At 54.1% G+C, this 21,949-nt stretch overlaps 1 protein-coding gene and 2 long non-coding RNA genes across 4 annotated transcripts; 1 reads left to right on the top strand and 2 right to left on the bottom strand.

The window, feature by feature from the left end:
• Positions 1 to 415: 415 nt before the first annotated feature.
• Positions 416 to 3,326, bottom strand: LOC136020987 (uncharacterized). Its single transcript, XR_010615622.1, has 2 exons — positions 3,173 to 3,326; positions 416 to 960 (listed from the first exon to the last, which is right to left on the bottom strand). It is a non-coding gene; the product is annotated as an uncharacterized LOC136020987 (long non-coding RNA).
• Positions 3,327 to 3,442: 116 nt separating this feature from the next.
• MMP11 (matrix metallopeptidase 11) lies at positions 3,443 to 21,900 on the top strand. 2 transcript variants are annotated; one of them, XM_065692674.1, is made up of 8 exons: positions 3,443 to 3,706; positions 12,296 to 12,546; positions 13,727 to 13,870; positions 14,861 to 14,994; positions 17,765 to 18,012; positions 18,228 to 18,441; positions 19,737 to 19,994; positions 20,724 to 21,900. In XM_065692674.1, the coding sequence occupies exons 1-8, from the start codon at positions 3,590 to 3,592 to the stop codon at positions 20,855 to 20,857; spliced, it is 1,500 nt and encodes a 499-aa protein (XP_065548746.1). In that variant the 5' UTR covers positions 3,443 to 3,589; the 3' UTR covers positions 20,858 to 21,900. The 2 variants fall into 2 exon arrangements, with proteins under 2 accessions (XP_065548746.1, XP_065548747.1); XM_065692675.1 differs by lacking the exon at positions 3,443 to 3,706 and adding an exon at positions 4,887 to 5,116.
• On the bottom strand, positions 7,480 to 12,530 carry LOC136020988 (uncharacterized). The gene is made up of 3 exons (XR_010615623.1): positions 12,203 to 12,530; positions 10,512 to 10,618; positions 7,480 to 7,890 (listed from the first exon to the last, which is right to left on the bottom strand). It is a non-coding gene; the product is annotated as an uncharacterized LOC136020988 (long non-coding RNA).
• Positions 21,901 to 21,949: the final 49 nt, after the last annotated feature.

The following is a 21,949-nucleotide window of genomic DNA, read 5'->3' as shown; positions in this document are numbered from 1 at the left end:
CCACTTGAGCTGCGGTGCAAGCTATGGGGTTGAGGCTGCGGCTGCCCCAGGGACCCGCTCCTTGACTGGAGCCCTGTGCAGATGCACCTCTGCACGGCAAGGGGCAGGACAGTCCTGGCACCACCTCGCTTGTTCCGAGGTTGGAGGAGGCAGCAGTGCTGCCCAGCAGCTCTGCAGGCAGCCATGCACCCAGCCAGGGAGCTCTGCTCCACACCTGCCCCTTGGTTTCATCCAGTGCACCCAACCTGTTCACACTCTGCACTGCTGGGTTCAACACAGAATTATGACCAAGGAAGGGATTTTTTTTTAAGGCAAAACAAAATAAGTGTGAAATAAGTAGTAGTGGACCAAGCAAAACTTCCTGGAAATCCATAGTGGGAATGTTGCCCCGGCCTGGTTACACTGAAGTCTGGGAAAAAATCAACACATTTTATTCCGGCATTTTCATGGTGCACTGTTTGGATCCAGGACAGCCTGCACAATTCCAGCCATTTTCATTAGAAAGATTTTAAAAAGCTCAAAGGGGTTTTGAAGCAAAGCATTTTGCTGACCAGCAGACATTTTTACATGACTTTACCTTTCCACTTTTGAGTCAAGGCCCAAAGGCCAAATTTCCCCTAACTCCACATCCTTCCCTTGCCCCCTGCCTATGCCCATGCTTTGGGCTGCCAGCTGAGGGGGAAAACTGAGTAATTCAAGGCCTCTTCAAGAAATACTCCTGATCACTGGTGTTTCGAGGGCAGTTCAGGGTGCACGACCCCAGCCCTGTTTGCACCTTGTTTGCATCACCTGTACAAACACCCGCTTCAGCTGCCCAGGAGAAAAAAAAGGTGTCAGAGCCAAAGAAAAGGGGAATCCAAAGGCGAAAGGCCGAGAACAAAGACTTGCCTGATGGGGATTCGTCCCATTTGTCGCCCACTGATCAGTGGTACCGGAGGCATCAATTCATGAGGCCATCACCTACAGAGAGAAGAGAAAAGACATTAGAGAAGGGAAGTCAAAGGGGTTTCACTGTCCTGGGGATTTGGCTCCTGGACCCTCTTCCAGCTGCTCAGGGAAATGCCCAGAAGGTGTAAAACTCATGCTCGCTTTGCAAGGAGCCTAAAACCACGTCCCCAGCCACACAGAAAACAGCTGTGAAAGTCGCACCAGGGAGGTGGCAGGAAACAAAGGACTTTAGACAAGAAAGGCTTAATCCATTTAAATTCAGTTTGTCTCTCACTTCTTTCCCCTCTCCCATTTGCTCTGATCAGAGACCTCTTCCCCCACCTCCTCTCAGTCCAAAGGGCATCACAGCAGTTTCATACCCAAGCGGCCCATGAGCTGGAAGAGTTCTACTTTGAAAGAGCAGAATTGGACCTGGTGTTCCCTTCCTCCCTCTCACAGTCTCCTTCCACCAAACACCTGCTGGGGAAAGGGCTGCTGAGAGAGGTTGTCCCCAGTTGGTGGTTCCCATTGAGACACATTACAATGCCACATCGCTTGCCCAGGTATTGACAAAGTCCCTCCTTCCTGGAAAGTACCAGGGAAGTGGAGAAGAGCTAATGCTTGTGGCCAGAAGGACTTGGAAAACCAACGAGAGCTCTGCTGCTTGCTAGGCCTGGAAGGCAGTGAAGCAGATGCTGAGCAAGAAGAGCTAGCATGAAGATGCTGTATCAGCAACATCAGTGACCACTGGGACCTCCCAGTCATGAAGGCTTCTGCTGAGCTTCTGCAGCCATCTCGAGATCCCTGAACCTCATATTTGGCTCCAGCCTGGGCAGGAGTGACAGGAAAGCAAGCAGACAGAGCCTTTACTGAGAGACGTTGGGCTGGTGGAGCTCTGAGGCTGGGGTGGGAGCCCTGTGCCCATCTGCCAGCAGCCGAACTGCAGAGGTAGGGATGAGTGCTGCACAGACAGGACAGGCAGCGGCTGAGAGACCTCCCAGCACAGCAGCACTAGCAAAAGGACTTTTGCAGGCTGCACATAGGGCTCTCTGCAGAAGGTGAGCACACAAACCCCAAAACACCCAATGGGCCATTTTCTGGCTCCTGAACATCTGTTTGCTTGTCTGGGAAATATCTGTAATCCCAAACACACCAGGCACTTTCTTTTGTGCTAAGAGCCTTGGCAGGAGCCAGCAGCTCTCACACACAGTCCCATCTCTGCAAGCACCATGTTTCCCACAACATCCCCTTCAAAAATCGCCCTTTATTGAGCAGAGCCAAACCGCCCGTCACTGCTTCACATGCTGCTCCCATGCCTCTCCCCGAATTCCCTGGGCACCAGCAGGCTCCACTGCCATGGGCTGGAAAGCACTGAGCTCCCAGAGACACCGGCATTAGAATAAAAGGCACTAAAGAAAAGAGAGACAAAGGCAGGGAAGCTTTTCTTGCTCGGACCCAGCTGTCTGGCTCAGAGCAAGGCAGGAAAGCAGGATCTGCTGTGCATTCCCACAGCACAGCCGGAATAGTGGGAAAAGGGTAGATTTCACAGCGTGAAGTCTGAGCCCCATGAACACCAACTCCTTGATTCTTCCCTTCTGCTTTTTCCCTCCTTCCCTTCCCTTTCCTTCTCACAAGTACGGCCTCAGGGATGGACCAAACCCACTGCTCCGGTACAGGAGCACGGCAGCATCTTCCAAGCACAGCCACAACCAGGCTCCTTCTCACATCTGCTTACTGTACCCAGTATTTACATCCTCAGTATGGTTCCCATAAAACAAAACATGAACAACATGATAGTAATAAAGCCTGAGATGTCAGGAAGCCTTACCCACCCCCTGCACGCCAGCCCAGGCAGCTGGAGATCAAAGTTTTCTTATTTGCATACATTTCTTGAAACAATTTGCAGCTAAACTCAGTCTACTGAGGAGATGCTAACACAGTCCAGGGCTTCCCTCGTGGAAACAGGAACCAAGAAACCAGATCTGTGCATTGCTGCCTCCATCTCCAGGTGGCTGAGCAGATGGAGGCATCGGTATCTCCAAAATGGGGAGCTGCTCTCTTCCTTCCCTCAGCATCCCGCACAGCAAAAGCCTTCTAGGAAACGGTACGAAGGGCTACACACGCACACACGGCTTCAGCAGGGATGCTCCCCATGGGAAGTGAGCAGTCTAAGAGGGTCTAAAAGGATCGCTTTTAGTCCTGGATACCCCTAGGCAGGAGAGATGAAAGCCACCTTTAAACTGACCAGTTTAAAGCCATCCCAACACGGACGGAACCCAGTTGCAGGACTGGAAGCCTTGACTTGGCTGGCTCCAGCCGCTGCTCCCTCATCTGCAGATGCAAAAACACGGCGACGAGGCGAAGTATCACCCCCGGGGGAGCAACGGGACCCGGCTGCACGGAGGCCAGGGGCGGGAGGGGGGTCCCGTTCGTCCCGCCCCGCTCCGCCCAGACGCCGAACGCCGTCGGGGCGGAACGGGGCGGGCCGGGCGGGACCCCCCTCCCGCGATGCCGCCGTGCCGGGTCCCCCCGGCCCGTAGAGCCACGGCTCGGGGAGAACAAAAGGCAGGAGCGGGAGGAGGCGCGGGGAGGAGGGCAGGCGGCCACGGGGGGGGATAAAAGGCTCAACGGGGAACCCCCCCCCCCTTTCTCCCTTTACCCCATGTCCGATCCCGCTCCGCCGCCCGGCATGGCCCGTCCGCCGCTGCCCGCCGCCGCGCTGCTGGCCGCCGCTCTGCTGCACTGCGCGCCCGCCGCGCCCGCCCGCCGCCACAAGCCGGTGAGTCGGGATCAGCCGGTGCCTCCTTTCCCCTCCCCATGGTGTTCCCCCTCGTCCCGCGGGCACTATCCGGCCGCGCGGGGTGAGCCGCCCTCCCTGTCCATCCCCCAGTCGCCCTCGGGATGCCGGTACGGGCGGCGATGCGCCGCCGCGGATCACGGGTGTCCCTGCCCCGGGGGTGCCACCGCTCCGCGGGCTCCTCTGGGCACGTCCTTTCTGTAGAACCAGGGCAAAACAGGGACCGGGACAAGGAGCGGTTACGGGAGGACACGGGATCCCCCCTTCCGTTAATGGCAGCGGAGTTTGCAAACAGCCTCCCCCCCGCCTGCTGTGCGGGCACTGCCGAGAAGTTACGAGGAGATGAGGCTCAAGGGGTGAATCCAACGCGCATCAGAACGGGAGCAGCAGGGCTCTTTCTTCCTGGATAAGCCTGCCAGATCCCAGCACCTGGGGTGGAGCTGCGAGCAGCAGGGACTGCTGGAGAGGAGCAGCGAGAGGTTCAGGGGACAAGGAGAAGACAGAGAGCTCCTTGTGCCGGGAATGTGTGTGTGTGTAATTGGGTTATTATATACACGCACTTTGCTGGTGTGCTATAAAATAGTGACAGAGTAAATGCCCGGTAGCAGCCCAAGGGGGATTAGTTCAGGTTCTGTCGATGGTTTTATTATCAGCTCTGTCATCTGAGTACTTTCTAACTTGGCTGCTAAATATGCTGTGGGCTGGGACTTGGCACAGGACAGCCTTGGCCCCCAAAGTGCTTGTGTTATTCCAAACGACATGTCACTGCGCTTGGCTCCACTCAGCGCCTGAGGAAGGCGAGACTGAGCTCTCGGTGGTGGTACACGGCATCCCGGCCACCACACTGCCCTGCGGAGTTCATCCTCATCTGAGTGCAGCCAGAGGTGGGCTGGGAGGGCTGAGCTCCACCTGTGGAAGGCTGGAGAGCACCGGTTCCTGCGGGATGTTTGTTGGGCTCGTGAGTGCTTCATGCTCTGCTCTGTGCAAGCTGTGAAGCTGCTGCTCCTGTAGGGACCTGCTCGGCCTCTGGTTCTGGTCTTGCTGCCACCAAGGACCTGTGTGGGATCCCCAAGGAAGGGAGAGCCAGCCCAGCTTTCACACTGCCTGAACTTGGGTCTGGTTCAGCTTTGATGTGCACTGTTCATCTCTTTTCACCAGTGCTCACAGCTGCTGACTGACTGCAGAGGCTGCTGGGGCTCATTTGCCCTGGCCAGTGCCCCTTAAATGGGTGGAATACACCAAACTGCTGAAGAGCACAGAATTTATGCAGGGATCCAGGTCTGCTCAGGCTCCTGGTCCACCTAATCCACCACCATGCTCCTGAAGAAGGTCCCCCCAGCTGGCAATCTGCTGCCCAGAGATGGTTTGTTCCTCATCTCAGGCTAGTGCATTGTGAGTACTAATACTTCCCTTTTGGCTGCAGTAACTCCAGGTCATGCTACTTCAGGTATGTTTTGTTCAGGAACACCTTGTGCTCGTGTGTCTCACCAGCCTTGCGGAGCTCGGGGTTTCAGATCAATGTGTGGCACTCAGTCTTTGCAGAGATAGTGGCTGCGCTGGTTTGGGGCTGGAGGTGGACGGATGATTTCCTAGCCTTTCAAATAGCAGGTCTGTTATCCCAGATAGCTGCCCTTTTGGGTTCCCTGTCTGCTGTCAAGGCTTCTGAAGGTTTTCTACTGCCTCTGAGGTAAAGCCAGCATTACAGTGGTTGCTCTCACATAAGTTGACAGCAGCGCACCCCGTTCCTCTCCCAGCTGGGATACGGATGTCAGCATGGAATGGCAGAGGTGGGATTGCTGGGCTGACAGTGCCCTGTACATGTGTTTCTGCCCTCAGCCCTTCTCTGCCTCTCTTACTAGAGAGCTCTGGCACGCCACTGCGTGTTTACTTCACTGGCTACTTTGAGTCCACACAAAGAGATGTTTCCCTGCGTCTAACAGCAGATGATTTCCTGTCTGGGCACCTTTTGCTGTTGGGTGATGAATGAGAAAGGAGCTGAGGGGCTGAGCTGGGTAAAGAGACTCACCTTCCTACAAGACAGATAACAGTGACTTCCTCAAGCTGGGCTAGTAGATGGGGTGGACAAGGACAGGATGCTGTACTGTGCTATTCAGTTCTCAAGTCACAGCAGTAGTAACTGAGGGGAGAAAGAATCAAGGGCTAAGATTCATTTTAAAGCCAGGCTACACAGGGCAAGTTACAGAAGGACCTGTGCTCTTTGTAGCAAACCCTGTAGGTCTCCTTCGTTTTTACATTAATGCCTAAAGAAAGAAAGAGAAAACTGAGAGCAGAATGCAGGCTGTGTCTGGTGTCCACTGTAAAACTTGAGAACAAAAGATCTGCAGTCCTCGGGGCAGTGCACGCGCAGACAACGAATTCCTGCATTGCTTTCAGCTCCCCGGGGAAATCACAGTCAGTCCATTTGCTGGGAAACTATCTCTCAGTGGAGAAGTGCTGGGCACCCTCCCAGCTGCCAGCGTAATGTCCCAGGGGCCATATCCTGCAGGTCTTGCCCTGAGCCCAGCAGGTTCCCCCTTGGAATCATGGTGCTGCCTTCCCCACAGCGCCGGAGCCGGGAAGCCTCCTGCCTTGCTCAGGCCGCTCCCGAAGGAAGGGTTTGATTTGCACTCTATGGTTTGGCTATTTAAATACTGCATGAGTGTTGGGGTAATTTTAGGCATGTTTATCCTTTGCTCTGAGACAAACTCAAGACACATGTAAGCAGTTATTCTGCAGTGGGTTTGTTGTGTTTGTGCTTCTACATGCAACACACACGCACACCCTGCACTGTGGCAAGGCTTGGGGTGTGCAGCTGGCAAAGCTGAGACGGGAGGGAGAAGAGAGCAGGGAGCAGAGAAGCACTTTGGGGAGAATCCCCCACTCCAGTTCTTTACTTGCTTCCCCCATGTGTATCCTGCCCAGGCACTGTAACCAGGGGCGGCTCAGCAGGGGAGGGGGGCACTTATTCTTTTCCTGCAGGGACTTTTCCCACCAGAGACACTGTCAGCTTTTTCCTACTAATTCCAAATATTCAGACAGGTAAATGAAAGGGTCCTGAATATTCTTACAGTAGGGATGTCTCAGCCTGTAATGTGAATGGAAGCGCTGCTGGGTCTGCACAGAACTGTCCAGTTAAATAAAAAGCAGAGCACTTCAGAGGTTCACTGAGATTCTGGTGCAGATGAGACCCACAAGGACAGACAGGTGACCAGACCTCCTCCTCTTAGTGGGAATTGGCCAGGAGAGATACATCACCCTTTGTGAAAATCAGCAGAGGGGGAAACCCCTGCAGACATCTCCAGTAGCTTGAGCAGGGGAACAGTGCTTGTCTTGTGGTTTGGAGATCCCAGCCTGCGCATCTGAGCAGCACACACTCCTTAAAGGTAGAACATCTCCCCATAGCTCTGAGAGGGCTGCACAGTGCCAGGAGGCCGTACACAGTGAGACATGTCCTGGCTGCTGTCCTTGGGCAGTGATAGCTCGTTGCTCACCTTAACTTGGACATAATTGCACAGTAGACAAAACATCTCAGCCCTCTTCCTCCTGTGCCTGGAGTGTGCCACATGCTACAGCGGTTTCTTGGTTTCAAGGGGACTTCTAGGTCATGAGATTAAGGGCTCTTGAGACCTTTTGCTCTCCTGGCATCCTGGGGCTTGTTTGCTTTGTAAGTACTCCTGTTTCTGGCAAACTGTTGCTTGGGTGACACCAGCAGCTTGGCTGTGGTGTTGTTGATGGAGTACACTCACAAACTGTCACGTAATTAAAGTGTCTGATAATAAAAATAGTCCTGCAGTGTTTATTCATTTGCTTTCTCTTGTTACATCAGAGCCTAGGTCTTCTCATTCTCTCTGTGGGCATAAACATTTGCAGTCCATTATGTTTCATGTTCCGTGTTGCTTAGGAAAAATAAACATTTTCCTTTTCTCGTTGCCAACAACAACTACCACCAAATAATCCGGAAACAAACTGTCAGGCCCCAGGAGGTAGTGCTTGATGGTGCCACGGAGTATGGGAAGCAAGCAGAGGGGAACCTCCAACTGTGTATGCATGGCCAGGCGCTGCGGCACCTCCTCTTCGGCCTCGTTTAGCCTAAGCTTGGCCTCAGCCTTTGCGTCCTCTGTGCCTCTGTCTGCGTGAGACTGCAGCCCAGCATGAAGGAGCCAGTCCTGTAGCAGAAGTGTGAGCAAAGAATTCATAGTTAGAGGGGCTGGGAGGCTCTGCCTTGTTCTGGGAGAGGTAGGATCAATAAATCTGGTGGCTTTGACTCAGCATTGTTTCCACCAAGTTTCCATTGTTTCCACTAACAGTGCCCTGACCAGCAGCACACTTAGCTCAGGGTCTGACCAGACCACAAACATGATCTGTTTCTTGCCATGAGATTTCATCTGCAGTGTTAGCACCTTCTGAGGCCAGTCTGCTTCTGGGACACAACCCACTAGAGAGTGGAGCTGGCTCCAGTTTTACCACTAACCATCAGCTGTAGCTGCACTTTCAAATCCACCCCCTGCAAATCCATGCTGGGCTGAGAGGCAGGCTGGCCACAAATCCAGCCATGGTACTCTGGGCATCAGGATGAGCAACAGTGCTGATCTCAGGCAGCAACACTGCTGCAGCTTGTTAATGTGGTGTAAAGCTGCTGGGGGGCACAGCAACCCATCAGTGGACAGAAATGGGGTGAGAGAACTATCTTACGTGAGAACTACAGGAGAAAACGTCTCTGCTCTCCTTCCCCATGGGTTGAACCAAGGGCAGAAGTGCTCTGAGGTGCAGGCTCAGAGGTGGTAGGAGGATAATGCTACTAGCCAAAGAGACAGCAAATACCAGTGCCTTGACTAACACTCTGAGTAACAGAAGAAGAAAGTGGGGAGAAATGGAAAAGTAGCAGCAGAGGGAGAGGGAGATGGGGAGAAAACCCATGAGATCATCCCCTAGCAGAAGAGGAAACAGCCCCCAATGACAGGGGAAGTATCCAAGACTGATGTGATTCTTGTTGTAACTTGTCCAGTCACTCCTGTCTGATGGGGAGAAGGGGTCTCCTTTCATGTCTGTGCTGCAGAAGCAGTCAGGAGCTCAGATAGTTAGGTACACAACAGAGGAGGCAAGTTTAAGTTCAGGGCAGGCAGCTGAGGATGGACCCAGGCAGATGAGAGCAATGGGTTTGTCAGTACCAGGCACTAGCCTCACTCTTGGGGTTTTTCTCCACTGTAGCTATGGTGTTGTAGCTGCTTCTCCTCCTGGGAGGCTCTGGAGGGTGAGTGCTGCCCAACACAATGAGGTTAAAGATGCTCCTGGCTCCTCGGGGTGGCTGGGACGCTTCCTGGGAAGCTTGGCTGGTGCTCATCCGGCCTCAGCAGACCAGAAGTGATGGCTGCTTGTGTCGCAGCACTTGAGGTCTGATAAAGCTGTGAGGAACTGAGTGGGTAGCCTGTACTTCTGCTGTGGTTTCTGCTCTCCCATGGGATCCGTCCTTTACCTCCTGTTCCCTCTTAGCTTTTTGGTCACAAGGCTGAGGAAGAGGCACTTTTGTGAGAAGCTATGGCCAGCCTGCAGCACAGCCCTCTTTTTGTATAGCTTTGCTCCTCTGCTGTCCTCGCTGCCCTTGAGCCCTGGTTTCAGACAGCTGCCCTGCACTCATGTTTTGCAGACATTTTACTGCTCAGTTTCTATTGCAAAGCCCTGGCCTCTTCCCTTGGCTAAAATCTGTCTGTTCCACGTACAGCAGCCACCCTAGCTCTGGGTTACACTGGGAAGGGCAGTGTAAGTGTCTGCACACACTAGCTAGAGGCTCCAATCCAGCTCTGCACTCAGCTGGTCTGAATGCCTGTGCTTTGGGATGCAGGGATTCTCCTTTGCTTTTGTCTTCAGTAATCCTCTCCCCTCTGGTGGTGGGATGGGAGGAGTGAGGATGCCCTGATAGTTACCCAGCAGCCAGTGCCCTCCTCATCCTCTCTACACAGGCCTGTACTAGCTCTAGCAGCAGCACAGCCCTAAGCAAACCCCTAAGCATACAGCTGGGACATTATCCCACAGCTTGGGAGAACAAAGCAGGATCTGCCCGGGAGAGGGTGGGTTCTGCACTATGTGGGAAGGATGCAACCTTAAGTGAGAGGACATGTTATCTAAGCCTTGGGAAGTGCCTGCAGCAAGGTGTGTCCAGCCCAGGAGACCAAAATCTCCAGCCTGATGTCTCCTGAGCATTGTTTGGCAAGTGGTTTCTGCCTGTCACATTTCCCCTTGCTGGCTGTGCCTGCAGTGGCATTTTCCAGCCCTTTCCTGCCATGGTGCTAATGTAGGTGCAGTGACGACAAGGAGAAACTCACTGTTTGTCTAGGGGCACGAGGGGCACAGCGAGCACACAGGGCAGCAGGGCAGGTCTTGCCTCCTGCTTCCACCCAGAGCCATTCAGAGGACCACACTGTGACCCCTCAGGGATGGATCTTGGCAAGGGCAGGCAGGCAGGAGCAGGGAGGGTCCTGCCTAAGGCAAGGTGGGGTTTGGTTGGCTGGAAGCTGGGATTAATGCCAGTGGCCTTGAGCTAACCAAAGAAGAGAAAGAAAAGCTACCTCTGTCTGCCTCTGAACTTGGGATCCCTCAGGGTGAGGAGACAGGCAGCTCCTCCTCTCTGTGCTCTGGCTGGGAGGGCAGTGATAATCTCCAGTTTATGCCAGTGCCTCCAGCCAATAAGGCAACAACTGACCTTCCTGGGGGACCAAAGGGATGTGCTTACCATAGCCAAGACAAAAAACAGGACTAAGACCATCTGGGTCAGCTCAGCCGGCTCACCTACCTGGGCAACTCTTGAGGGTTTCCCAGTGCTCCCGGTTCCACGGTGAGAGCTCTCCCCAGGGTCCATCTCCACGCTGCTTCTGAGCAGCTGTCCTGCACTTCCTGCTCCTGGGAAATGAGACACATTCATTATCCTGTGTCCTCTAGTGACAGGACCTGCCCCTGGTGCATGTAGGAGCAAGGAGCTGAGTGGCCCTCCAGGCTGGGCTTTGGTGGCACAGCTGCCGTTATGTGCTTGGCAGAGGGTCTCATCAGGGCTGGAAGCAGCATGTTGGCCAGGACATGAATGTTATCAGCCTCTCCTGCTAGCTGTACTTTGCAGGCAGTAGCTGCCAGCCCAGGCAGGGTGCCAGGTGACTCTTAGAGAGTTCCCCTTGGAGAGACAGGTACCTTGGAGCTGCCTGGGCTCCAGCCTTCACCAGGTGCAGACTCCCTTGGGACAGGCCATACTCCCTCCTTCCACTAAAGCACTGGATGGATTCTCAGTGCTGGTGGCTTGGGTAGGCTTTGCTGTTCAGGATGTAAAATGGGTTTCTCCTTTTCATGTGTTGATGGTGTGGTTCCTGCGCTGTGTGGAAGTGCGCTGGGACACCAGGATTGTGTCGATGGTTTCTAAGGCAGAGGCTGGCAGCCACCAAGGGTGTCTGGCTGGCTGGGGAGGAGAAGCCAGCAGGCTGGGGTGGTGACAGACACACAAAAAGCCTAAACTGACACACGGACACCTAAACTGCACCTTATGTGACCTCCCTGGCTCCTCTGTCCATCTGTGCATCGCTCAGAGGCACGGGGCCACTGCAGAGCTGGGAGCTCAGTAGCGGAATTAATGCCAAGGGCTTCACACTTCATTCCAGCCCGCATGAATGGGCTCATTGTAGAGAACAGAGTGGTGGCAGCACGTGGATTACACGGCATCATGGCAGCTCTGGCATCATGCCATCCTGACCTTTGTGTCCCCCGTGAGGCAGCCGGGAGAGCTGGCCAGGAAGAAGCTCTTTGCAGGAGAAGGAAAGGGACCCCTAAACCCCAGGTCCTCACCCTGGAGCCCTGTGGGATGGAGCCTGCCTGTCTGTTGTATCACTGCTGCATCTCAGCTCTTACACCGTCAAATTTGCTTGTACAGAATCAGGCAGAAAAAGGTCTGTGTTTGGACCTCTGGCTTGGTCAGCATGGTGAGACAAGGAGCAAGCACCTCTCACCCCACATGCCTTACTGCAGGTTGGGGACGCTTGGGTCATGTTTCCTGGTGGCCCCATAGTCCTGCTGTCAGGTGGGGAACCAGTGGAGGTCAGCTAATTACCATCAGTTGATGATGCTAAGAGGAGCTGTGCTTTCCCAGCTAATCCAGGTGATCCTGTCCCCAAGCAGAGTCATGGGTCACCTCTACTCGTGTCCAGGAGGGAATAAAGGTTGTGTGATAAAGGGGTGGAATTTACTCCCTAGTGATTTGTTTCATTCTTGAAGGGTCTGGTTCTCATCCACAGCTTGGAAAAGCATTTCCTGCCAGCCAGCTGCCAAGGAAAAGTGGACCAAAAATAGCTCAGTGCTTAGAGGGTGCCATGGCATGACACAACACAGTGCCTCCCAGGTGTGATCTGGCTTGGAGCAGCGCAGCCCAGGGAATGGAGCATGCCTGTGGGGAGCAGTTGGTGCCCCAGTAGCAGGGGAACAGCCTCAGGCAGGGGTGGAACTCACCTCTGCAGGACTGCTGTGGGCGGACATTCACCACTCTGCATCAGGACACCTTTTCCCAGTCACTGAAGTCGTGGCTTTGATTTCTGCTTTCAGGACGTGTCCCGAAAGCATCACACCTGGAAGGAGCAGAGTCCTTGGCTGTCTTCCTTGGTGAACGCTGTGGGGACCGGTGTGCCTATGAAGGGCTTCCCTGTGAGTGCAGATGAGCCAGCGGTACGCTGGAACCCGCCCCGGTGCGGTGTTCCAGACCTCCCGGTGCTGCCGGACGGACAGAACGGGCGGAACCGGCAGAAGCGATTTGTCCTCTCCGGTGGGCGCTGGGACAAGACCGATCTCACCTACAAGTAAGAGAGTTCCAAGCTGGGAGTCAGGCTGGTTTGCTTCTCCCTCCCCAAACCTCTCAGTCTGATGGCCCCAGGAGTGCGGCACGCTTTGATGTGACCAGGGGGTAGCCAGGGATCAGGGGAGCCACACACTGCACCACCAGCAGCATCGCACCCAACACCTCCACATCCCCTCTTGCACGCACTGCCATAAACACAGCTGCCCACCCACCCCTCACATTCTGCATCACCCCTCAGTCAGTCCCTTGTGCATCAACACCCCTGGGCATGCCCTTCCCTACATCATACCAAGCCGAGCTTCCACCACCAGCCTTCTCCCGCTGTGCCTTTGCCCCCACAGCCGCCTCGCCGTGGGCTCACCTCACAGTTTATTTTACAAAGGCCTTTTTATTCAGCTGTCATTGATGTTCCCATAAACACAACTTCAGTGTGAAGTTTTGCCCTGGTCACCCAACACATCCTCAATTGCAGATTTGCTCAACAGGCTCGCAGGAGGGTTGTGCTGCCTCCCCAGTTGCCCACATGGGCAGGAGCGGAGAAGTGAGCGCACTCGTATGGACCTTGACAACATGTAAACCATCTTTGGTTTCATTAAGTGCAGGAGACAGCTCCTCATGGTATTAGGGGTCTGTAGGTAATAGAAAGGTGTCTGGTTTTTTTTGGTCAACTGTATTAAAGAAAGAACCACAGCAGAGACTGACATTCCCCAACAGCGTTAATGGAAGGGAGAGAAAGCTCGCTCCGTGGCACACCTTACAATCTGCTTATGGTATAGGAGGGGAGAAGATGCAGCAGCTGCTCTGAGTGAGCCCAGTTTCCAGGGGCATAAATGCAGAGATTGAGGAGTAGAGATCACATCACAGCACTTGCAGGCACCTCTGTGGGGTGGGCTCATGGGGGACAGACCTGGAAAATGCTGCAGCACTTCAGCAAGACACGGCTCTGAAAGCTCTCCAGAGAGCTCACCTCTGGCCCACCAGCCAGAGGGTTTCAACGCTGACAGGATTTGTCTGTTGCACATGCTGCTTGGAATGGGGTGCTGGAGCAGTGCTCATATGGATTGGAGATGTTCTGGTGCTGAAACAGAGCGGCACTGATCCTACAGCTAGTGTCTTCATGACAGCAGTGTGCCTGGGACAGCACGTGGTGCTCTCGTCATCCAGTGTCTGCTGCCTTTCAGAATCATCAGGTTCCCGTGGCAACTTGTGAAGTCTAAAGTGAGAAGGACCATTGAGGAAGCTTTGAAAGTGTGGAGTGACGTGACGCCGCTGACCTTCACGGAGGTGCAGGAGGGACGGGCTGACATCGTCATCGATTTCACAAGGTGAGCGTGGTGGGCAGCAGCACCCTCCTCACACACAGAGAAGACCCCAAGGCTCTCACAGAGCGGGGGGCCAGCAGCACACAACTTCAGCTCATGTTTCTGCTTTCAGACACTGGGATCATTTTGGGTTTGGTACTTGTTGTCAGCTGTGGCTGCTTGGTGTAAGTGCAGCTGTCCCATGCTGGCTGTGCGCAGCACCGTTACTGATCGCTCATTAATTTTCCTGGTACATTTACATTTCTCTGCCCACAGGCTGTTTTCTTAAGTGTTTGTTTTGACTTTCCATCTTCGGATCCTCCATCCTGTCCCTTGATGGAGCGACGTAACTGTCTGCCCAAAGACAAATATAGTTGCTTGGTTAAATGGATCTTGGCTCCTGGCCTGAAGTTCACTTTTGGCAAAATACGCATGGGGGCAAAGACTTCCCTCTGCTGCGTGTTTCCACAGAGCTAATAAAGGCAGTGGAGACGGTCCAAGCAGTGATGTGATTTGCATACTGTGTATTTGCCTCTGCCTCCCTCAGCTCTCTAAAGTAGCTGCATCTCCCACAGGTTTCCTTCATTAGTCAAGAGAGGGTTTGGCTTGAGTGAGGACCTGAGGATTTGGCTGGGTTTGCTGCCAGCTGACCCTCTGCATCCCTCCACCACTCAGTTGTGTCAATCTTGGGTTGAGCAGCCACCTCCTTAATTCTTTAGGCTCTACAGTCAGCTTTGGGCTGGAAGCTGAACAGAGGGAGGAGGGAAACATCCTTGAGAAAACATATGAACTCCTCAGGGATTGGTGTGACTAAGCTCAGCTTCCTCAGTGCCCAGAACTGGCTTTGTGGCAATCAGAAGGGTTCTGAGCAGTTGATCTGGACTTGTGGGATGAACTTGGGTTGGGAGTGAGAGCTGCTGTCCCTTCACAGTGGCTCCCCACCTTTGGCCATACAATGCTGTTCACTGCAGGTACATGGCTGTTTGTCTGAGGTGCAATGTGCCTTCCCTCCAGGTACTGGCATGGAGACAACCTGCCTTTTGATGGGCCCGGAGGGATCCTGGCACACGCGTTCTTCCCCAAGACACACCGGGAGGGAGATGTCCATTTTGACTATGACGAGACCTGGACGATTGGGAACAACCTGGGTACGGTACTGTTACACGGGAGCTGTGGATGGCCCAGGATGCTTAACGTGCACTTGGAAAAGATTCCGTTGTGGTGTGACCAGGGATGCTGTAAATCTGAGAGGCAACAATCATTTCTGTGGTGTGCGCTGTTGTCTCCCCCCACTTACAAGCATAACATTAGTATTCAGGTCTTTCCTTGTCACTTTGCAGCCACAGCAATGCCTGTGTCCAGCACCAGGACCCTGGCTTCCTGGTGGACTTCTCCTGTTCTTTGAGGGGGGAACAAGAGAGACGACTCCTCTGCCACTGGGGATTGCACCCAACATTGGCAGGAGCCATTAGAAATAAAGTAGGGAAAGGATGAAGGGAAACTGGGGCTCAAGCATGGGGTGACACAGTTGTCTTCCAAAGGACAGTCTCAGCCCCAGTCCCTGCATGCACTGTTCACCGTCTGCCCTCAAACAAGTCCATAAAGGGAAACTGCCCAGGCTCCACCTCTGTGTCCCCGTGGCCTGGGAATGCTCTGACCATAAACAACACCACATCGAATCAAGACTCTCTTTTCTCTTTTAGCTTTTTGCTTTTGCTAATAATAGATCCAGCTGGTAGCTCTGTGCTGGGGCACTCGGGCTCTAGTGTCACAGCATCTCATGAGATATTGCAGCGCTGCCTGGGACCACCTGGATCAGTGCCCAGAGCATCAGTTTCTGCAAGACCCAGCAAAATGACCCCAGGTCCGGCCCTCCTCCTCCTCCCCCTTCCTCGTTTATCTGCAGGGGCAAAAACCAATCACAAAGCCCACGTTAACCCCCTGCCTCGCTCTCGAGTTCCCCAAACATTTTGCCCATGTTGATGTTGAGGGCTCACATGGGCTTCCCAGGAGTTGATGTCACTGTCGGTTGTACACCAACTTGACTCTGTGCATGGGGCACAGGACCCTGCCCATGCTGACCCAAAAAGAACCACAGAGCACCGAGACCTCTCTGCAGAAGCATTTCTGCTCCTGAGGAAGGGTGGGCTCTGCCTTCTCTCACCCTCTGTTGGGGCTGCCTGTGTTGTTGAAGAATGTCCCACATTGTCCCACAAAGACAGTGTTGGAGGCAAACCAGGAACTGAAAATGGATGCCAGTTCCCATCAGAATCCAGCCTTATTCCATAGCCTTCCCCCCCCACCCCATCTTCCATAAATAAATGTTGTAAAAGCTCTTTGCAGCTAATTTCCATTTAATATGCTGAAAAGAGCTTTACAATATAAACATGGATAAATCCTCGGCTCAGTTCTGAGTGAGAAGGGGAAATTCTTAGCCTCATTTTACAGACAAGAACCAGAAGTACAAGGAAGGCTGAGATGTCCCCTCTGGGGAGCCCTGGGGTCACCCCAGAGCTGAGCAGGACACGGGGCTCCACAGAGAGAACCTGTGAGGGACACAGGGATGCTCCCAACCCTGCTCCTTCAGGCGCGTTCACCTCCCCCTGACAATCTGAGAACAGCACAGCTGATCTGCCAACACTGGAAAGCATCAAGTGAGGAGCCTGCCAAGCTAAACACAGTGTCTGAGAGTTTGTAATAAATCACTGACACAGAAACCCCACTTTCTCAGCTGACCTACATGTGTCTATTTAATTGGGTCAGTGCTGTGCAAATTCATCAGTTCAATATAAAGCTGAACAACAGGGGCTCACCTTCCCCTCCACCCTTCCCAGGCGTTCCTCCCAGCTGCATCACCCCTGCCCCATCCCATCCCATCCTGTCCTGGTGCTGAGAAGTGACCTGCTCCGCTGGAGCCAGTGGGGAAATCCTGCTTGGAGCAGTGAGGCTGCCTGACTCACATCTCTGCCTTTCCCATCGCTCGGGCTGCAGCGTGGAGGATTCCTGGCTGGAAGAGAGTGAATGAATAAGCTGGGACTTGTCAAAAAACAGCCTCTGCTCGCAGGCTGTGCTGCTTCATACGCCTGTCTGCCAGCTTCCCCTGGAATCTATCAACTTCAAAAGGGATCCATTAGGACCTAAACACCACCTGCCAAATGACACATTTTTTCACACTGAAATCCACTTCCCCACCTCCCCCTCCTTTTCTAGATGCTCCAAGGTCATGTATCCCTAAACACGATCTCCCATAAATCTACTTCAGTCTGGTGAAGAAGGCCCAGGCCTGGACAAGGGATGATTTTTTATGGATTTATTTCTAAATGTCACCTTCTCGACACAGTCCAGTCCGCACACAAGCAATAAATGAGCTCCCTCTGCTGTCTGTGACAACACCCATTAGCAAGTTCTAATCCCAGAGGGTTCAGTGGATGTGACCTAAATGGGACCTGATGCACTCCACCTGTAGACAACAACTGCTGGGTGGACAAAACCCAACCTTGCCACCCCTCCACCCGTGTCTATGAGCCAAACTTCCTCCTCTGTGCAACTCTCCTTTCCAAAAGTGCACGGAGCATTCCTTTCTTCCTGATAGCCGGAGAGGTGCAGGAGCCCCTGGCGACAGAATTGCAAATAACCAACATGCCCAGGCTGATACCCGAGTGTATGAATTCACTCAGGTGCTCCTGAAACAGTGGATCCATTAATTATGCCCTTTTATTCCTTAGAAAAACACAAACATGGTGTAGAGCTACACAGGGGAAGTGCAGGAACAACCTGGGAGCACTGTAGTGAGGCAGATTTCTCTTTCCATGTGTTAGACTCCTACAGCAATGGCTGCTGGTCGGTAGAAGTGAACCTGGGAGGCATTTGTCCCACATACAAGGAGACAAAAGCATCTCCCATCTTTTCCCTTTGCAGGCACTGACCTCCTGCAAGTGGCTGCTCATGAGTTTGGCCACGTCCTGGGCCTGCAGCACACGGCTGTCTCCAAGTCACTCATGTCTCCTTTCTACATCTTCCGCTACCCGCTGAGCCTGAGCGAGGATGACAAGCAAGGTATCCAGTACCTCTATGGGAAACCCAAACTGGATCCTGCCCCAACCCCAACTGAGCCAGCAGAGCTGCCCCAGGCAGGCCTTGAAACCAATGAGATCACCAACGTGGAGGTGAGCAAGCAGCTTGTGTGTCCTCCTTTAACACCACGGCTGGGGCTGTCCTCACCAAGAGGCCAGCAGCAGGCTCACATATGGTTTGGTGTCTGTCTTTCACTTACGCCTTGAGCCCAGGTCTGGACCCCACACGGGCACTGCCAGCCAGGCTGGGGCGTTGGAACCCGATGAGCTCAAGGTCCTTTCTAACCCTTACTATTCTGCGTTGGCAGGCGGTGCAGCCCGATGCCTGCGACACAGCTTTCGATGCTGTGTCTACCATCCGAGGGGAGCTCTTCTTCTTCAAGTCCCGCTACGTGTGGCGGCTTCGAGCAGGAAAGCTGCAGGATGGATACCCAGCTCTGGCCTCCCGCCACTGGCAGGGCATCCCCAGCTCTGTCGATGCCACCTTCGAGGACCCTCTGGGCAATATCTGGTTTTTCCAAGGTAAGAGCTGGACTGGGATCAGACAGCTCAGAAATGCATCTCCTTTACTCAGGGGTATTCAGGACCCAACAAGTTCCTGGGAGGATAAACCTGGGCATCCTCAGCAATCCAGTGATCCTTGATACTTGTTTCCTTCTCTGCTTAGGTTAAACTTTTTAGCAGATATTGGCACTTTCATGCACAGCCACAATATCTCATTCTCCTTCTCTGGAACACAAACATTTGCTTTGAGGCTTTGCCCTGGCAATGCTGCTGGCAGAGGATCTTCCCCACTGTCCTGGTAATAGGTGCCAGAAGAGAACCTCAGACAGCTTCACTGGTTGTGAAACTCCTGCGCCTGTGCCCCAAGGCCCTGCATCTTTTCTGCTCCTCAGAGACCAGCATGTGGAGCTTCTTTAGTGCCCCAAGACCAAATGGGCCTACACGGAGCCTGTGTGCAGAACCAGACAACCTCTGGCCACCGCAGGGATTAAAAACCCACGGTGGGGGCAGACCTCCTCCTGGCCATCTCTGGAGTTCAAGGCCAACAACAAACCCCATTAAACAGCTCCACTCTTTTCCTTAATGCTCTTTCCAAGTGTAAATTTAATAGCAAGGATGCAGAATGAGGAAGGTACCCAGGTGCCCTGGGTGTGCACGCCCCGTCTGCACTCCGTGAGCACCAGAAAGCACATCATGGGGCTCTGCTGGCAGTGCTCCTGTGTAAACAGGTCACTTAGCACCTGACCTGCACACAAGGACTTACAGTGCTAAAATTGGCAGGCTCCTACCAAGGGTTAAAACGAGATAAGGAGAAAGTATTACATGCCATAGACTAATTACAGATATTGCTATTTTAATCTAATCTGGAAATAGGCTTCCAGTCTCTATTTCAGCTTGGCAATTGCTACCTGGTTTCTGTAGCTTGCTCCTCTACAGCCGCATGCCCCCTCTATGCCTGTGCATGCCCACATATGTTCTCCAAGCATGGAGTCTGCAGGGTGGATGCTGGTCCTTCCAGCCAAGTCTTTCCTTATAACTTCCACAGATAGAGAAAAGACAGCTGCTAAAATGGCCCTGCTCATCCCACCACTGACACCCTCGGGGTTGGACTGAGGTGGGAAGTCAACTCCCTGCACTGACGGCACCCGTCAGTGACAGTGTCCATGACACCGGTGGGGTTTTTGCCTCTCAGGCACAGATTCCCCTGAGAACTCTGCCAAGGCACCAGCTCCAGTTTTTCCAGTTCACTGCCAAATTGTCAGATACAAAAAGAGCTTCTGACCCTTTGTCTCCCTTTTCTGTCCCCTCACCAGATTCTCAGTACTGGATATATGATGGTGAGAGACGGGTATCTGGTCCCACTCCAATTGTGGAGCTGGGCCTGCCTGCATCCCCTGTGCAGGCAGCTCTGGTGTGGGGGGCTGAGAAGAACAAGATCTACATCTTCGGTGGAGGCAACTACTGGCGCTTCCACCCTCACACGCGCCAGGTGGACAACATCTACCCTCGGACCATGGCCGACTGGCGCGGCGTCCCTCAGGAGATCGACGCAGCTTTTCAGGATGAGTTTGGTCAGTGCAGGGACATGGCCTGCTCTGGGGTTTTATCGTTATTAATTGCAACATTCAACAGTTAAGTGGCCTATAGAGAGAATTCAAACTTTGACAAAGAAATGGTCACAGAGCCCTACCCAGATGTTACTGCTCCTGACAAAGAAAGTGGCGAGAGACAGCAGAGATGCTTCACTCCAGCCTCAGTAGCTGTCCTGAATGAACAGGCTGCTTTTGGTATTGCCTAGTTCTCCCAGATATGTCCCATGCTGTGTGAAGACAGTATGTCAGTGCTGCAGAAACACTGGGGACAGGCAGGGTGCTTGGGGTGACAGGGGCAGTAATTGCCTCTTTCCTCCAAAAGGATGCGGTGGAACAGCTCCCCACTGCTTCCAGATCCTAAATCCCAGGGCTAGTTCCCTGCAGTAACAGATGCAGCAGGTCTGCACAAGCTCCCTGCCATCGGCCCTGTTCAGATCCTAGACACCCTCTGCTCACTCAGGACCAGGTCACCACATGGGTACCAGGAACACGAATTAAAATCTACCCTGTTTATTCTCCTGTCAAAATTAAAGCAGTGTGAAAGAACAGTGTACACCACAAGCCTGGGTTCAGGTGAGATGAATCTAGCAGCATCTCCGGCCTCTTCCAGGCTCTGTTTTGGTCCTGCACGTGCTGCAGTGTCAGCTAGGGAAGAGCTCTGCGCCATGCAGACCCTGTCTGTTCTAACCCTTCCTGTCCCACCCACAGGTTTTGCCTATTTCCTGAGAGGCCGAGATTACTGGAAGTTCGATCCAGTGCAGGTGAAGGTGCTGGAGGGCTACCCACGCCAGATCAGCCAGGACTTCTTCAGCTGTGTGCCTTCCTCCAACTCCTTCAGATGAGGGGGATGCCTGTCCTCCACACTCCCCTTTCATCACCCTTACACCAGCAGCCACAAAGAGGGTTCCCTCTGCCATTACTGGCTTCCTTCCAGGCACAGCATCTGACACAACAGGTCTCTGTTACAAGTGACAAAGTTTGCTCCTCTCCAGTTCCAGCAGCCCCAGCTTCAGTTGCTATCAATGTAAAAGCATTTGCCATGTTATTTGCAAGCAAGAGCTGCCACTAAATCCTTAATGTGGCCACGCTCTTCTAGCAATAGCATCCCAAAAGTCATCAAGCCAGCCTGGAACAGGATTACACTCTCCTAACCTGGACCCCACCCTGTAGAACTGATCCGACGGCATTTCCTCTGTTTACACAGCTCGCAACGGCAGCCCCTCGCTGCTCCACACACGGGCCGGGAGGGAGGAGGGCTTCCACCGAGGCGCTCCCTCGGCAGCAGCCGGGGACTTTGCCGGACGCTGACCGTACCTGCGGAGGAGCGCAGACGTGTGGCTGCTGCCAGGGTCACTTCACCGGGACTGCAGCGGTGACCGACAGGCCCTGCCGCAGCCCTGCTCCTGGTTTTATGTTGTACGACTAGCACGCGTTAGGGTTTTATACGGATTTGTATATAGACGAGGGCCCCCCTTCCTTCCACGGCGCTGGGTGCCAGTGCTGGACACTGCCCCGTTGCTCCCCGCGCTAGTACGGAGCTCGGGTCCCCATCCCGGGTTGCTCACACGCCGCCGGTCCCGGTCGGCGCGGGGCCGACACCGCGCACCCCCTTTGCTACGCGGCCTTGCGCCAGACGCCCGGCGGCGCCGCGGCCGGCTTCTCCCCTTGCACCGCACCCGTGCCCCCGCCATCCCCGCCCGCGGGGACCGGCTGGAGCCACCGCAGCGAGCGGGCCGGCGTCGCGGAGGAAGGGCCCCGGTGCCGCAGGGGCCTCGACACCGGCCCCCCGCCCACCGGGGCAGCTGTAAGCGCCCGTCGCTCGCGGTGTGACGGCCGCCCCGCGCCCTGCCTGTACTCGAGTGCCAATAAACCGCCCGCTCCCCAAGCACCGCCTGCCCGCACCGCCCCTCGGCGCGTCCCGCCTGCGGCCGGGG

The sequence above is a fragment of the Lathamus discolor genome, chromosome 12 (assembly GCF_037157495.1).
Source record: "Lathamus discolor isolate bLatDis1 chromosome 12, bLatDis1.hap1, whole genome shotgun sequence".
Classification (NCBI taxonomy): Eukaryota; Metazoa; Chordata; class Aves; order Psittaciformes; family Psittacidae; genus Lathamus; species Lathamus discolor.
Note: the sequence above shows the minus strand (reverse complement) of the source record. Positions and strands in the feature narration are given on the sequence as shown.